Here is a 17150-nt window from a genome sequence, read left to right as displayed (position 1 = left end):
GGCCGTAAGATACCGTTTAGGGACAGTGCCAGTTGCCTTGTGCGTAATTCACGGGTAGCAGGTAAGGCTAATGGGTAAGGCTTCACCAAAGACAGGGCCCTTAGTCTAATGCATACATATCAAATGTTCTGCTTCACCAGGCCAACTTTGCTTGTTAATTTGATATTTAAGTGAAAGAGTGGTGTTTTTGACAGACTAATACCAGGGGAAATTAACTGTAAGGTGATGAGGAAGGGTACTGGCACAGTCGCACGCAGTGGCGAAACAGGTGCAGCGTCAGGTTGTTCCATCTGTGCTGCCTTATTTTGTTGTTGTTTTTTCCCCCAGTATAGTTATGCTTGTACTAAGTGGTGATAGGATAGTACCTTTATGATGGATGACCTAATTGTGGAGATATCGTGGACGCTACTGACCCGTGCACTTGACTTTTGTGTTTACCTGGCAAGTCATTTGCTTTTTCATCACCACGGAGAGCAGCACAAAAACAAATGAACATTAGTATGTACAGTAACTGCATCCAATTAGCTTCTTTCAGTTCTTGTAAAACATTGAGAGAGCGTTGCCTATAATTACCCTACTGTTACGTCTCCTCTGTGTGTTGACCGTTTGCCACCTGGACCGCAGCTGTCTGGTCACCACAAACGATTTGACCAACGTTTTCCTCCTTTATCCATCTCCCTTCATCAGTGCAGAATCAACAATACAACTTCAGATATCAGTAGGATGTTTAGCCTGCATGGCTGAATTTACATTTTCACTGTCTGGTCCATTTCAAGTTGTTTACAAAAAATAAATAAACAAGAATGAAAAAACATCCAAACCAAACAATTCCAACTGCCCCCCCACCACATTACAAATCCAATTTGCACATACAGAACTGCACTCACACACAGATTCCAAATCACACACACACACACACACACACACACACACACACACACACACACACACACACACACACACACACACACACACACACACACACACACACACACACACACACACACACACACACACACATGCGCGCGCACACTACACACACGAACACACGAACAAATGCACACACACCCACGCATGCACACACGTGCACACACACGCACGCACGCACACACACACACGCACGCACGCGCACACACACACACACACACACACACACACACACACACACACACACAAATAGATCAAACTTTACACACACATTAAACGCACAGACATTCACTTAGTGGACACACACACACACATACATACATACACACACACACACACACACACGCACACACACACACACACACACACACACACACACACACACACACACACACACACACACACGCACACGCACACACATATGCACACAGAGCCAAACACCGCTCAGCATGCAGCATTCACAGCTGAGAAAACAGATTGGGCTTGTTTGTTTGTTGGGTTTTCTCTCTGTGTTTGTTTGCCCTGCTCCAGCCTATGGAAAACCAGCCTCTGGGATCATTAAGTGGCTAAAGCGAGCTGTTTTGATTGCATGTGTGTATCTCTACATGAGTCGTGTGTTTATATCTGCGCCCATGTTAATATATGTAAACATGTGTCTGGATTGGTATTTGCGTCGGTGTGTGCTCAAGCAGGTGTGCGCCGTTATGTGTTTTCACAGACACAAAAGCCAGGACAACCCACGTCACCACACACAAGGCACCGTAACTCTGGGTTAAAACATTAAAATGTCCCGGTTTTCAACATTCACTACCAAATTGTCCCGGATTTGACCACAGTTAAAATAATGACACTTGTTTTGAGTGCTTATAGATGTTTATCATGTTCTATTCTGTTGAAAGATCAGATATGCGGTCACTAGGTGTGCTAAGTGCAAAAATAACTGTCTCCCTTCTTGATGAAAACACCAGGTAAAAAAAGTCAAATAAATTGTCAAAAAATAAAAAGATCTACAATCTCACAACGCTTCATATCATGACATTAAGGATCCCGGTTTAGGTATTGGAAAATATGCTCACCCTAGCTTCCATGCCAGCATTCAGTCCTCCAACATGCCGTAGAATACCTTGACACATTCCCCTGAATAGCCTGGCAGATAGATCTGTTAGGCAGTGTTCTGGAGCACAAAAGATCTGTCTCTCCCTTCACAACAGCGTGCCGCAACAGCGGCATCATGCTGCAACAGCATGCCGCATATACTCTATACTCTATACTCCTGCCTGTTCTTACACACTAAGGCCAGTTGTGATTCAACAATGTTTCTGCAGACTATAAATTTACATAGTATTGAAGGCGAAGGTATTGTGAGTGATGTCCCACAGCGCAGTTGAGTTTGCGGAGCTATTATGAAGCTTTGTGTTGTTGTGTGATATCATTAACCACTAAAAGCCCAATTCAAGGTTTTTGGAAAATACGCAAACTACAAACTACAAACTACATGTTGTGAGCTTATATCTGATCAAACTGATCTGATCTGCTATTTTTTTTTATCTTGTTTTTTTATGATGTTCGCCAATGATGGCATGCCTAAAATAGGGACACCAGGTTGAAAGCCGTTAATGTGAGTTGGTGGGAGAGTACAGGGCACTGTGTAACCATAGTGATGGAGATTAAGACATCCTGTTGTACAGTGGATGGTGATTGCTTTTGTCACATCACTCACCACCCCCCTCCCTCTTCTTTGCTCATGTCTCATTCACTTCCACAAGGCTCACTCTCTCCAATCTCCTCCGACTCCTCTTCACGTGAGCACTTTCTTTCCCTTGTCGTCTCCTCCCTCCTTGCTCTTTCTTCTCACATTGTGAATGTTCAAGGAAAGGCACATCAGTGGGAGAGGCCACGGCAAAAATGGCCAGACAAACAGCCACCCCCTCCCCGAACAAAGAATTGCCACCACATGGAGCTATATAGCCTGGTGAACCACCCCGGTCGCGGAAATCGCATTTCCCCTCTGCTGAAATCAAATGAAATGTGATTTCCGCCACTGGGGTGGTTTACCAGACTAGAGCTGGTGCACCTCTCTGATGATTCCTATACTAGGCCTACAGCTGTGCTGAGTCTGCTGACAACAGATTAGATGTTGTTATACATTTCACTACTTTACTGCTCGTGCCGTTGGCGAGGGCCCATGCCAAGATGCCAACAGGATACTCAATCCCTACTGGCATGGAGAATCTGACTAATTGCCAATTGAGTGGAGTTGCCAATTAGCAAAATGTCAGCACTGAGTGGTAATTGAGCTATCTGTGTTGTGTTGTGTTGTGTTGTGTATCGTGTTCCCATTCTAACCCTGGCGAGGTTCATGTCATTCAAAGTTGAACGCCGCTGTTAATTTCCACTGAGGGGTACTGGATGCTAATGATCTTTTCTTTGTGTGTGTGTGTGTGTGTGTGTGTGTGTGTGTGTGTGTGTGTGTGTGTGTGTGTGTGTGTGTGTGTGTGTGTGTGTGTGTGTGTGTGTGTGTGTGTGTGTGTGTGTGTGTGTGTGTGTGTGTGTGTGTGTGTGTGTGTGTGTGTGTGTGTGTGTGTGCGTGCGTGCGTGTGTGCGCTTGGGTGCATGTGCATAGTTGCGAGCCCATGCAGTGGACATGAATGGCAACCAGGTGGAGAATCCAATAGATCTGTACATCTACGTTATCGACATGAACGACAACAGGCCTGAGTTCCAGAACCAGGTCTACAACGGCTCTGTGGCGGAAGGATCCAAACCAGGTGAGAGCTGCCCTGAGCACTAAAGTCCTATTTAAGCACAAGCTTTGTTTATCTGTAGTATAGCTTCTTATCATGATGTGATTTTCATGGCCAGGAAGTACTATATTGCTTGTGTGTATGGAACAGCTATTTGATGTCATAGTGTCCTCCCTTAAGCCAACTTTAATATAGAATTCCTTCAAATTTAGGCTGAAAGTTTTCAGCCCGATCAGAGCCCCATTGACTTACTTTTGTTCTTTTTTTACACACACACACACACACACACACACACACACACACACACACACACACACACACACACACACACACACACACACAGACTCTCTTGTAGACAGCTCTGCCTCCTATAGAGCCATGCCATAAAAAACATGACGCAAAAATCTGTTATTTCCAGCAAGCGACTATGGCTTACAACAAAGTATTAGGTCATTCAGCTTTGGTGGAGGTTTGCATGTGTTACCTTGCCATGATGCAACTCCAAATATTGACGAGATGTCTTCAATACTTCGTATATAAAAAATGCATGATCCAATATTTTCCCCATGGTCTTACATTGTACAGTGAAACAGGCTTCGTCACACTTTTAACACACAAATGAACTAAGTGATTCTGCAAGTGTATGAAATGACAAAACCTGGTTCATCTGTTTTTCCGTCTGTTTACAGTTTATTGGTAAAGGTACATAAGACTTTCTTACACACGCAATAACAGACATGGTGAACACAAAGTTCATTTAGACACTTCAGCTCAGGATTAAACCATTATAACCTTATATGTATTGCATATTAGCATTTACTGCAATATTAACCATTTACTGCAATGATATTGCATCCAGTTTGGCGGTGTGACTCTGCTCATGTGATATTACAGATTACCTGCGCAAGCATGACACAGAATCTGACTTCACAAACCCCCCAGAGCAGAGCATAAAATACAGTTTTACATGAACAACTACCACATATGTGGCGTTACATTGTTGGAAGGTTTATTACACAACCCAAACCTCTATCAAAACGTAATTGTGCTTTAAGACTTGTATGACCCCATAGACTTGCGCATGTTGGAGTTTAACCCATTAAGACCTGAGGTCGATTCTAAAACTGTCGTCTAAATCCTTCTAAAAACGTATGTTGCTACTGTATATCAGTGGTGCTCAAACTATATCATGTCAAGGACCACCAAAATTATATGTATAATAATAGCTAAAGTAAAAAATGACACAGATGCTTTTCCGGTCTTAATGGGTTAAATTGGTTCAGATGGGGGCAAGTTCACGAGATGTTTGCGTTAGCTTTGCTGGATGCCTCATTATCAGATCCCACCGAGCATGGAGAGATGTAGACAGTAAGTGAACGGAGAGTTGTGGTCTGCGCTAAGCCAGAGACGAGAGCAGAATGTGAAAGTATAGCTCTCATGTCTGGACTGCCAGAATTCTTGCTCTAACAATCAGGCCCAGAGGAGCTGTGTTTGTCTTCCAAGTGTTTCAGAAATTGTTCTACTGCAAAGTTAAATCTCAGGAGGATTTGTAAACAATGTGCGGAAACCGCACATTGTTTACACGAGAGTTGTGTGTGTGTGTGTGCGTGTGTGCGTGTGTGCGTGTGTGCGTGTGTGCGTGTGTGTGTGTGTGTGTGTGTGTGTGTGTGTGTGTGTGTGTGTGTGTGTGTGTGTGTTGCGGGAACTCACTGGATCATTCAGTAGGTCTCCTCTATACTGAGTTCATAATTATTGACGGCATCCAGCCACTATTCACTTTTTAATATCTTATCTTATTTCTTGAATTCAGTAAATCTCTATTAAAATAGAGATATAATATAGCGACACATATCTTGTTTTTTACGGTAGGCTATATGCTATATACTATATAGTGATGTGAGTTGGTGTTAACCTAAACCTAACATATATGAGGCACATTGTTTGAATAGATGAATTTTAACTGGTGAGAATAAGCCACAATGCTATAGTTTTCTAATTGGCTAGTTTATCTAAGAAAACGAGAGTGGCTGCATGAATATGAGATTCAACTCCAGTGTACAGTATGTTCAGGGAGACATTTTCATATTTTTCTGGCCCATTAAAGCTACATCCACCAGCATTTAAAATGTACCATTATATCTTGTTCCCTAATGAGGAGAATAGTTGGCATGAGACTCTCTCCACTAGCAGACAAAATATTTCTCTTTTCCACACAAAACGTCAGGCAAAGGGGGGATGTGAGGATTAAGTTTCGACAGTATCGCATTCTGTAGGCCTATCTGGAAGACCCAGCTATCAAAGCGTCTCTGAAGTATTACAACACACATCTTCCCATATTAAGCACAGTGTGAGAGCTGGCAAACAGAGAGCTAAGGGGAACCTGCCCTTATCACTGTCACCAGATGCAACACAGTGTACAAATCTCTCAGAAAGGCTTGGTTTGAACCGGCGCCGTCATTCATCGTTCGACGCCATGGGATCCCCCACCCAGCGGGTGAGGTACTAGTAGCTAACTGACTTTTATCTGGCTACGTAATCAAACAGTTACAGTATGTAGCAGCTATGTGATAACAACAAAATATGACGATTTGACCTTATGGTGGAGGACTGAAGGCTGCAGTAAACTCCAACCGAACAAGAAGAACAAAGTAAGGTCATAATAACACCGGCAGTGCCTTTCACAACCGAACATGTGTGATTGGTCAGCAGTTCGACGTGCTCGTGATTTATATTGTTTTATTTATGCAATCTGTCAGCAATATACCATGGACTGTTTTGAGGAAAGCTTGGGTGCGGATCATCCCTCTCTGTATGACTACAAACACAACCAACTGGCAATTAATTCATGGAGAGAGTCAGAGAGACAGCACACACTTTGTCCACTGTGTCTGTGGCCAGAAATGGAAAGATTCTCAGAGACAAAGCACGTCAGAGATTGATGAATATGCACAGCGGAGATCCGGTCATGATATAACACTCCAGCACTGTATACAATGCTTCAGCGAGCCACAGTGTTGTTAGGCAGAATACAGAGTGGGCTGGGTTTAGCATTTACAGTAGAACTCAGAGCCGAGTTCTGAGGCAGTATAAAAAAACCTTTGTCCGCTCTAAACTTTCTTTAGTTCAGCAAGCCCCTCAGAAGCCAAAAAAAAGTTTTGTGTCGTTTGAAGTATATGCGAATAGTACTGGGATGGTGACCGAAGAAGATAAGATACGCGGCCCTTTTGATGGACACAACGAGCCTCCCGTTGCATTTTCAAAGAGACCCTCTGAAATCAGAGTGTAAGATCAAAACCGGCAGCTGAGTGCCTCCTTGTCTCACAGTGTATTTGCCCTCCTGAGGGGTGTGGTGGTGCTGGTGCTCCTGTAGCAGGGTATGCTAACAGTTGGAGAGAGATGCCTGGGGTGCGTTAGACCTGGAGGTGCAAATTAGGGACAGAGAGAGGGTGTGGAGGAGAGGTGGTGTGTGTGTGTGTGTGTGTGTGTGTGTGTGTGTGTGTGTGTGTGTGTGTGTGTGTGTGTGTGTGTGTGTGTGTGTGTGTGTGTGTGTGTGTGTGTGTGTGTGTGTGTGTGTGTGTGTGTGTGTGTGTGTGTGTGTGTGTGTGTGTGTGTGTGTGTGTGTGTGTGTGTGTGATAGGGATGGCCACTACAACAGTACATCATTTTCTCATGGCTGCATGTGATTGTTTCTCTCGCTCAGTCTCCTGTCTGTCTGTCTGTCTGTCTGTCTGTCTGTCTGTGTGGTGTATCTTTGTCTCTCTGTGTGTGTCTTCTTTCTCTCTCTCTCTCTCTCTCTCTCTCTCTCTCTCTCTCTCTCTCTCTCTCTCTCTCTGAGAGAGAGAGAGAATTGGCATTCATCTTGGGCCTTTAGAGCCCTAAGAAGATCTTCTCCACTTTCTTTTTTTCTACCCAACAATGTATTCCTCCTACTGTATACTCTCATTCCTCATCTGTTTGCATCTATCTTCCTGACACTGCTCCATGCCCCCCTCTATCTACCTTCCGTCATCTAATTGGTAGGCAGATGTTGAGCCTAGATGACTAATATTTAGGCAGCTCACAAAACTCCCACAATTCCCCCCCATGTGACCAGAACACCACCATGTGTGCGCGTGCCATGGGTGAAATTTTCAGCTCCAGCAGTTTTGGCGGAAAAGTCATTAGGATTTAGAATCAGTTTTCAAATTAAAGAGGAATTAAACAGGCTGAGACGTTAACCCTTTCAGTCATGTCTTTGGTCCAAGAGAACACTAATCATATTACTGAATAGCATTTATTGAAATTAAATGTGACAGAGGTGCTATGTGACACCCTCCTACCCCTCCCCTCCATTGGACTGAAGGGTTATTCAAATATTGATGCTCTCCTCAGTGGAAGAGCGGTAATTGTTTCTCTTTCTTTCCCTCTTTCTTTGGCCTCTCTCTATCCTTTCTTCCTATCTGGGCAAAGTGACAAATCCTGCTTTGAAACTTAATGAAGTTTGAAATAGAATCCTCAGCTACAATTATCCCGTTGATGCAGGCTGTCACAGGAATGATGGTGCTATCTTGGCCCAATTATGAGAGGCAGGCCAAGGAAACACCGGTAGGCCCCAGGGGGCTCTGATCCTGCCACTCTCAAATGCAGTACATCTCCTTTTTCACCCTCCTGTGACAAGTGGGTGTATATATTTCTTTGGCTATTCAAAAATAGCAGATATACAAGCTCATAGCGTGGCACCGAGTGCCGCGCTATGAGCTTGTAGATCTGCAATTTTTGAAAATTCGTGAAAATGTGTGTAAATCTTTGAATATGTATTATTTAAAGTGAACATTTGTAACTAAATTTTTTGCTTCTGGGGATTCTACAATGTCTTCTAAATCCTAACAGTGTTTTTTTTACGTATGTTGCTATAATATCAGTGGTTCTCAAACTTTTTCATGTCAAGGACCACCCAAAATTACATGTATTTGGTCACGGACCCCCATCTCAAAATATTTTGTTCCAGAGACCCCCCAGAAGCTAAGATTTGAGGAAGAAATATTTCCTTTAAAAATATGTATTCAAAGAATTTCACAAATGTTCACAATCTTTCAAAAATAGCACTACTATGAACTTGTATTCACCTGTTTCCTAGGCTGTGTGTTTTCCACTTCCTGTCGATTTGATCCAATGAAATCCAATGAAACTGGTCAGATGACCAATGATATCCAATGAAATCGACAGGAAGTGGAAAACACACAGCCTAGGAAACAGGTGAATAGAGCACCGAAGTCTGACGTCACTGCCACTAGAGGGCGCTGTTTCACGGGTTCGTGGCTTTATTTTTTGCGTTGAAATCCCCATTTGGGAATCTTAGATCACGTCATATAAGAACTGTGTTCCAAACATAAGCACACCACCCTGGCGTTTTTGTCAGGGGGGTGGCTCTGCATCGTTTATGATATTCATTCATATTTGATACAGCCTGTTTCTGGCGAAAATGGAATTAATTCTGCCTTAAAAGTTTTAAGAACTACTACTTCCGGGCCTGATATCACTGTCCCTGCAGCAGCCGCGTTCATGGGAAATGTAGTCTTTGGGTTGTTTGACTCGTTTCTAGTGTTTATATTGTGTTACTCTTTGGGTAAATGTGTTTATTTACACCTTCAGTCGATGCTTCATATCCATATGAGTAAAATCGCCAGGGTGGTGTGTTTATTTTTGGAACACAGTTCTTATATGAAGCGATCTAAGAGCGGTTTCACACTATGGTCCCGGGTGCGCACCCCGGACCACATGGCAGATGTTGTGGTAGTGTGAACGTAGCGAACCGTTCCCCGTAACGCATCACCGTACCGTACTCAAACCCACCTTGGGAGGTAGTCTCGGGTCCGATTGCTGCGCGCTCGGGAACGGAACGTTGCAGTGTGAATCCATCCGTACCAAGAGAAGGAAGTGGACTGCTAATCATATATCCTTTTATATTTTTTATAACTACACATTATTTTAGCTGGGTTATACCTTCTCATAGTTCTACTTGAATGTTGACAAGAAATAATAATCCCGCTAGTGTTTGAGTAGCGCGAGCCGTGAAAAATAATAAACAAAAAACACATGTGTGGCTAACGTATTTATAAGGATAAATACACCAAGGATGAGTCCGTGACGTCATACCAAGGATGCGTCCGTGACGCCAATATCATATTAACAGACGACGTTACATTTCGAGGTTTCAAAGACCAGTGCACACACTGCTTTGGTTGTGTATTGTTGATCTGTTGTTATTATAACTCAAGACAACGTCAGGAACACAGTCAAACTTATTTATTCACTCTAGAGTGACTTTTCTTCTGTGAATGACATTCTCTCTTCCAAAGCCCCATAGTCAACAGCGCCCCCATGAGGCACATATTTACCATTACTGCTAAATTAAATGGTCTCGAGAACGAAAGGATTTTGCCAGTGTGAATGCTGACCAGCTGGGAGAAGCCAAGCGTACTCGGGAACGCTTCGATTCAAACGGATCCAGTGTGAAGCCGCCCTAAGATTCCCCAATGAGGATATCAACACAAGGAGTAAAGCCACGAACCTGCGGAAAAGCGCCCTCTACTGGCAGTGACGTCAGGACTTCGGTGCTCTATATCTGCTATTTTTTAATAGCCCCAAAAAATCTAAAATGACAGAGATGTGTTCCCGGTCTTAATGGGTTAAAAGATTCTCCCGGTTGACTTGACAATATTGACCACCGCTCAAAATGGAATTGGAAATTGCTAATTGTAGCTTGTGAACTGTGCCGTCAGATATTTTACACTTCCTACTCCATAGTTGTTTATATATATTCAGTTCAGGTATCAAATCATATTCACTGCATGTACGACTTTTAGTCTTTAGTGTCAAAATGTAACCTCTTCTATTTGGGAATAATATGGGTTTAGCTTAGATGCCAAAGGTGAAACATTAAAACATCTCCTCTATTCAAACAACAGCTCCATTTTAAAAGTCTGCATCTGTGCTCGGTGCAACAATATAACGGCATCACATTCCATTTAACATTATTATCTTATCTTTAATATCACAAGACTGTGTCCACAGAATGTGTTTTATTTTTATTTTTTTCATGGTGGAGCACTTTAATATTTAAAGAAATAAATGCGCAGAGCACTTCCAAAGCGCACAAAGTGCTTGGTTCGATCAGCACATCATCTGCATTATTAGCACAAACAGTCTAACCCAAATAATGGATAAAATAATGGCAAACATGAATTCCATAAACCGAATCCTTGTGATTGCTCTTGCAATCATCTCAATGAACATCCCACGGTCAGGAGAAGGGTAGGAGTGTGTGTATGCAAAGCTGCACAGACTCTCATCACTTCCATGTTATAAAAAACATCCCACCTTTTCCTCAAATTTGATTGATTCATGGAAATAATTGCAATCCTGTGAACCATACACTTTTTAATATGTGATACTCTCCTACACTCTGAGCCACTTGAGGCTAATAAAATGAGCAGGGAGAATCTGTGTTCTGGGATACAGTTTAAGAATCCACCTTACTAATCTATTTTGAGAGGTCTGCAGCTTCTTAGAATCTTAGGGATTCTAGTGTACCAGGATGTGCAGGCACAATCAAAATGACATTGAACAAGTGCCTCTGGCAATATTTCAAGAGCACTTCGATCTATTAAATTTGATATTCTAGCAAGAAATACACTATGATCCTGGCCAAAAGGAATAGTCTGTGAGTGACCAGCAATTATGAAGTATTATGATACTTGACCGTACGTCATGATAAAAGGCTTTATAATGTGTTATTCTAGCATTATCAGTAGAGGCAGAGTGAGGGCATTGTATAGGGAGGCCTGATCAGCACAGACTCAGCGCAGCTTCTCTTCAGGTAGTTTAGTCATCACATCAAGCTGAGTACATAGAGTGGTACGTAGTCGTACCTCCCCTCAATGACTCACCCTAGGCGGAGGCGCTGTCCTTGGTGCTGAACTCTGCCTCTGTTCCACTGTCTCGCCTCGCTGGGGTGCTCACCTGTCTGACGGCCCAGCGAGACTCCACAGTATGTACTGTATGTATTAGGCCTGTCCCCGACTAAGGATTTCTATAGTTGAATCTGATTATTATAATTTTTTTGCATGATTCGACTGAGATTGGCAGTCGAATCAGTCTGATTCGACTGCCAATCTCTCAGTCAAATCATGCAAAAAATATGTTATGCAATAGAGGAACATTCCATTTGTGCTGTAGGGGTGCTTAATGTCTGATTTAACATATACTTGCTTGGTTTCTCCCAATAAATCATGATTTATATCCTATTTTTGGCAAACTTCATTCATTAATATAACAAACTAGGCCAATCTCTCAGTCGAATAATTAAAAAAAAAGAAATTCGACTAAGAGATTGGCAGTCGACTCAGACTCCCCTCGACTGAATAGTCGACTATTCAAATAATCGAGGTCAGGCCTAGTATGTATGTATTTACAATATGTATATACTATATGTACACAAAACAAATGTAGCCTATACAAGAAAACAGATGAACCTCTGGCCTTACACAGGTCAATAAAAAGATTGAGGCAGTTGGGGTGCAGTTTAAAATCTATGCAAGTAAAAAAAAATGTTTTCCTGGGAATATCTCGGTGAAGCACTTTTGTACTTATAGGTGTATAAAGATTTCCATTTCCATTTGGCAAAATGAAGCGTCATAGACCATCACCACACTAGGACATGCACATACTGTAAGCAACCAGCATGTATCGTGCAAGGCTTCACTACTGAACACTGTGATAGTGTGATATGGCCGTTTTTGTTCACAAACTGCACACATACAGTAATACATTTACTATTGATAGCTAAATGTTGGACAGATAGTCATTTGACTATTGGTTTTAGCCTGGTTTTATATACAGATTTGGGTGGAAGGAATGAATGGTGAAACAATGTGGTTGGGGTGTTTATCTGTCACTTCTTCTCACCCGTTCTCCTCCCACTGATGCTGATGTCAGCTGTGTGCACTGTACCCCCCCGCTCTCCCCCCATGCCATCCCCACCAGCTCACTGTAGACATTCTCACAAAGATGGTCATAGATGTGGAGCAGCAAGATCCATCTAAAAGTACTCCACCTGACACCCCACAAGTATTGTCAACCTCAACCACGAGTGAGAAACGCTTTGCTACCAGCACATATACTGCGCTAGCAGGTGATTTGTACAATATGGATTCTCCTGCCATGTTATGAAAAGGATCATCCCCACTGTCTACCGTGCTCTGAGATTCTGACACACGAAGGATTAAAGCCAGTGAAAATGAACAATTTATTTACAAACTTAACCTCCATGCAGGTCACAAACCAGTGTTCCACAAAGCATGTCCAACCATCTCATTAAAATGAATAAGTTGTAATATTACTCCTCTTATCAAAACCCCCATTTAAGAAAATGTACCATTACTTTCACTATTTTATACGTTATTTTGGGTATCGTAGGAGTATATGTGAGTGAGTGTATGCATGCAGCATGCATGTGTTCGTTCAGTGAGTGTATGCTGTTAGATTAGTGAGTCATGAAGCCTCTGGGTCATGAGACTTGGACAATATTTATTTACTGCATTACCCTCAAAAGCAAGGAAGTGTCTCCTACGCAAACTGCCAACTAACTACCAGGGAGTGATCCATAACAGCAAATTGTCTTAAGCCTGATTTATACTTAACTGTGCGCTGGTGTCACGCACCGAAAATAGGCAATATCTACAAGCTTACAACGATGCGTTGTGAGCTTGCAGATATTGGCTATTTTCAGTGCGAGAATAAGAACAATGCGCAACCAAGTATAAATCAGGCTTTAGGAGGCCTACATTGTGATCATGATCACTCACTCCTGTCCATTAGAAATTTACAACTTCTGGACGATCAGACCCTTCCTCACGAAATACGCAAGGCTTGACTGCTGCACACATATAGTAACTCTCCTTGCTGGCCTGCCTGCATCCTCTCTCAAACTTCCGCACCTCATCCAGAATTCTGCAGCCGACTTGGTGTTTGATCTCCCAATATTTTGGCAGCCCTGGCCCACACCACTGCGTAGCTCATAACCCTACATGAATAAATAATGAAGCTGGGGCACTCAGGTGGCGCAGGGGTAAAGTTCCTGCCTACCACTGTGGAGAATAGGGGTTTGAATCCTCTGCGGTGCATCCATCTTGGCCGGGAGTTCCAACAAATACAATTGGCTGTGGCTGCGCGACATCTTGCAGGTGAACTTCTTCGCTGGCAGGTGAGAAGAAACGGCAGGCAATTCCATGTGTATTGGAGGAAGCATGTGGTTTCAATACCATCCCTAGGACCAAGCAGTCTGAAGACCAGCCAGCAGTCAGCAGTGCAAGATTATACAAGTCTGTGGGGAAATCAGGGACTAAATTTGGGAGAAAAGGGGGGAAATTGGCAATGAATAAACAAATTATATTTTTCAGAATAACAAGCAATGACAGATTACTACAAAAATAGGCACTCAGAATAATCCTTCATACCTTTGATTGGCTCAGCTGGCCGGAAATAAATCAAAACATACTGTAGCAGGCTACTCACAGGTCATGGCAAAATAATATTCACTGGTGAGTGCCGTCCATTCCTCTGTTAAATCCAGGTTTGGGACAGTTGATTAAGCTTTTGTGGAGATCTTGTAGAGTCGCGTCATACAGTTTTGAAATTTGAGTGGTAATGTTTTATGGGACAGGACCGTGAATGCTGTGCATTCTATTCTGTGATAAGCGCGGTGGTTTCGCCTGCACGTGACGTGACACAACCGTATGGATGGACAGCTCTTGTGAAGTGTCTTTAGGCATCTCTGTTCAGTCTGTTGTAGGATTCTTCATCTTCAAATGCATGTGCATTGTTGTAGATTTGAATTAGGACATCTTGGTGTCACACAGTTTGCATTTGACCTGGCTCGTATTACTACTTTACACCAAACTTCTCATAAGTGCCAATCTCTTCATCTTTGTAATGCTGTGTATCGCCCTGTGTGTGTGTGTGTGTGTGTGTGTGTGTGTGTGTGTGTGTGTGTGTGTGTGTGTGTGTGTGTGTGTGTGTGTGTGTGGGGGGGGGGGGGGGGGGTGATAGAAAGACAGAGAGAGAGCGCGCAATTGTTGGCCGTGGGCCAGGATGTCCGGAGGGAATGATATTTTCAGATAAAAATGGCCAAACACTGTATAATTATCGGCCTCCTCGCAACCTTTTATATCAGTAATGAAACTGTTGAAATGGTGGAGTTCTTCAAATGTCTCTGAATCATCCTGGACGATAAACTCATTTTTAGAGCAATAACACCACTGACATCCATAAACGCTGTCAGCAAAGACTCTGTCTTTTGCAAACTCAAAAGTATTTTCTGTTGCTTCCCCACCTGCTGCTCTACAACATTATAATCTAACCCACATTACTCTACTGCCCCCCCCCCCCTTCACCATGTTAACTGCTTCCAATTAGAACAAATGTATCCATATTAAACACACTGCCTCCCAAAACCATATGTCTCTTGTCCCCAACCTCTCAGATCTCAAGAGCAAAGCCATCGCACATAGAGCACATGAACCCAGCCATACGGGGTCTATTATTTGCACTGCCTCCATCTGGTAGACATAGATCACTGAACTGGAAACAGGCCTGTTGTGTCAAGAGTTTCTTTAGCTCTGCCATAGCGTCACCAAACAAAATACCTCATTGAATATTGTTTGCTGGTTGTTTGTGTTTGTATCATTTATATCTTTTGTCTTTTTTATATCCATATATGTGTTGATTTATCTTGTGTGAAGCACTATGGCATCACATTACCTCTTAGAGACAATTAAGTCTACAGTATTTAGACCTCAACCAGCCACCAGTGCTCACCACACTGGTGGCTGGTGGCTGTTGCATCCAACTGAAAACATATGATAACCGACAAGAATCAGAAGGCAGCTAAGGGCAAATAACATAAGAAAATACCACCAACAACAATGCACACAAATGTTAATGTCTACTACAGAGAAGTATAAGCATGCCATAAATAATAAAGCCAAGTTATGTTATTTGCAGCAAATAAGTAAATAAAGATTTGAACTGTGAAGAACAAGGTTTCAAATGTTATAGTCCCCCGGCCAAAAAAATCTAAATATTGTACAATACATATCCATGTATTATATGAGCCTCATGAGCCTCTTTCACTGTTTATTATACATCATGAGCGCTGTGCATCGCATCCACCAACACGTTCTCACTCCGAAGTGAACAATGTAACGCAGACTCACTGAGCTTTTCTTCTAAACTTCAATAAGCCAGAGTCTGACCCAAGCCCGATCTATTAATACAGACATTTACCCGAGCCCGGCTCTAATCAATTCTGTCGGGTCCCATCGGGCTTGCAGACCTGGTTACATATCCCTCTCTCCCCTGCAGCAACTTGGTCACCACTCTAACCGGCCAGGACTCTTGTCCTTCCTGGCTTCCAGGTGGGAAATGACCTTCCTCCTTTTAGTCAGGAATAAAGAATCACTCCCAATCTTCTGCTGGAGTCTTAAAAAAAGAAAAAAAGAAACACCTCTAGAGTCTAGACTTCCTCATTTACCTCCTCAACCTAGCCAGGATTTTATTCAATCATCATCTACACTGCCAGTGTGTTTGCACTTGTTTTGTATGGATGTAGCTTAGCTGATTGTTGAGTGTTGTTCATAGCTGTTATGGTAGCATTTATTTGAGCAATATTACACGAGAGGGTGTGCGTTACCGTGATTATTGGCACGATAGTGATGCGGTCAGGAACGAGGCGGAGCCCAGTTCCGCAGGCATCAGTGAATGCCAAGTTGAAAGTGGTTAATGAATGAATGGTTGCAGACAATAAAACCTGTCTAGATGAATGGGCTTGGATTTAGATACACAGTGACAATCTGCAACAACCATTCAGAGGTGGAGAAAATACGAACAAAATAACAGAATTTGAGGTTAAATGCAAATGCTAGGGGGGTGGCAATTGCCGTCTCCTTTAACCACAAATGACGCACCAAACAATGAATGCAACATTGCCCAGAATGCTTTGCTCTAGTTTCACAACATTCTCTGCTCTGCAGACTACAGAACGAACATAAAGAAAGGAGGACTTTCTTCACGGATGTTCTGCAGTCTTCATACAGTTGAAAACTATGTCTATACTGTACGGGTACAGCTCGCGGCAGCGATAATACAGAATATTGGCGAGTATTGTGGATGTAATAGACCATACTATCACAAATAAATGGAAATAAGGTTGAAAAAAGTGTTCCTTTAATAAAAAGTGTCTTTTGATACAAAGCAGGCATTACAACTGCCACCCTCCTTTTATTTCTCCTCTACTACTTACTGTGTGTGCTTGTTGGTCTCTATACTGTTCCTCGAGTCTCCCCATGTGGCATGTCTATTTACGCTCTCTCTCTCTGTCTTCTTTCAATCTGTATCCCCCTCCTGCTTTGGCAACAGCCCTGGTAGTGGCAGCGGATGGCC

The 17150-nt window shown here is 42.8% G+C and overlaps 1 protein-coding gene across 1 annotated transcript in view; it reads left to right on the top strand.

Moving 5' to 3' along the window:
* The window catches only part of cdh4 (cadherin 4, type 1, R-cadherin (retinal)), a 107868-nt gene that overhangs the window by 48595 nt on the left and 42123 nt on the right, over window positions 1-17150 (top strand). Inside the window, exon 4 of the mRNA XM_080422260.1 lies at window positions 3551-3695. Within this exon, the coding sequence (XP_080278386.1) occupies window positions 3551-3695 (145 nt within the window). The remainder of the gene's footprint in view (window positions 1-3550; window positions 3696-17150) is intronic.

Source organism: Gymnoscopelus braueri (assembly GCF_963280865.1).
Source record: "Gymnoscopelus braueri genome assembly, chromosome: 3".
Taxonomy (NCBI): domain Eukaryota; kingdom Metazoa; phylum Chordata; class Actinopteri; order Myctophiformes; family Myctophidae; genus Gymnoscopelus; species Gymnoscopelus braueri.
This window is presented reverse-complemented; position numbering and strand designations above follow the sequence as displayed.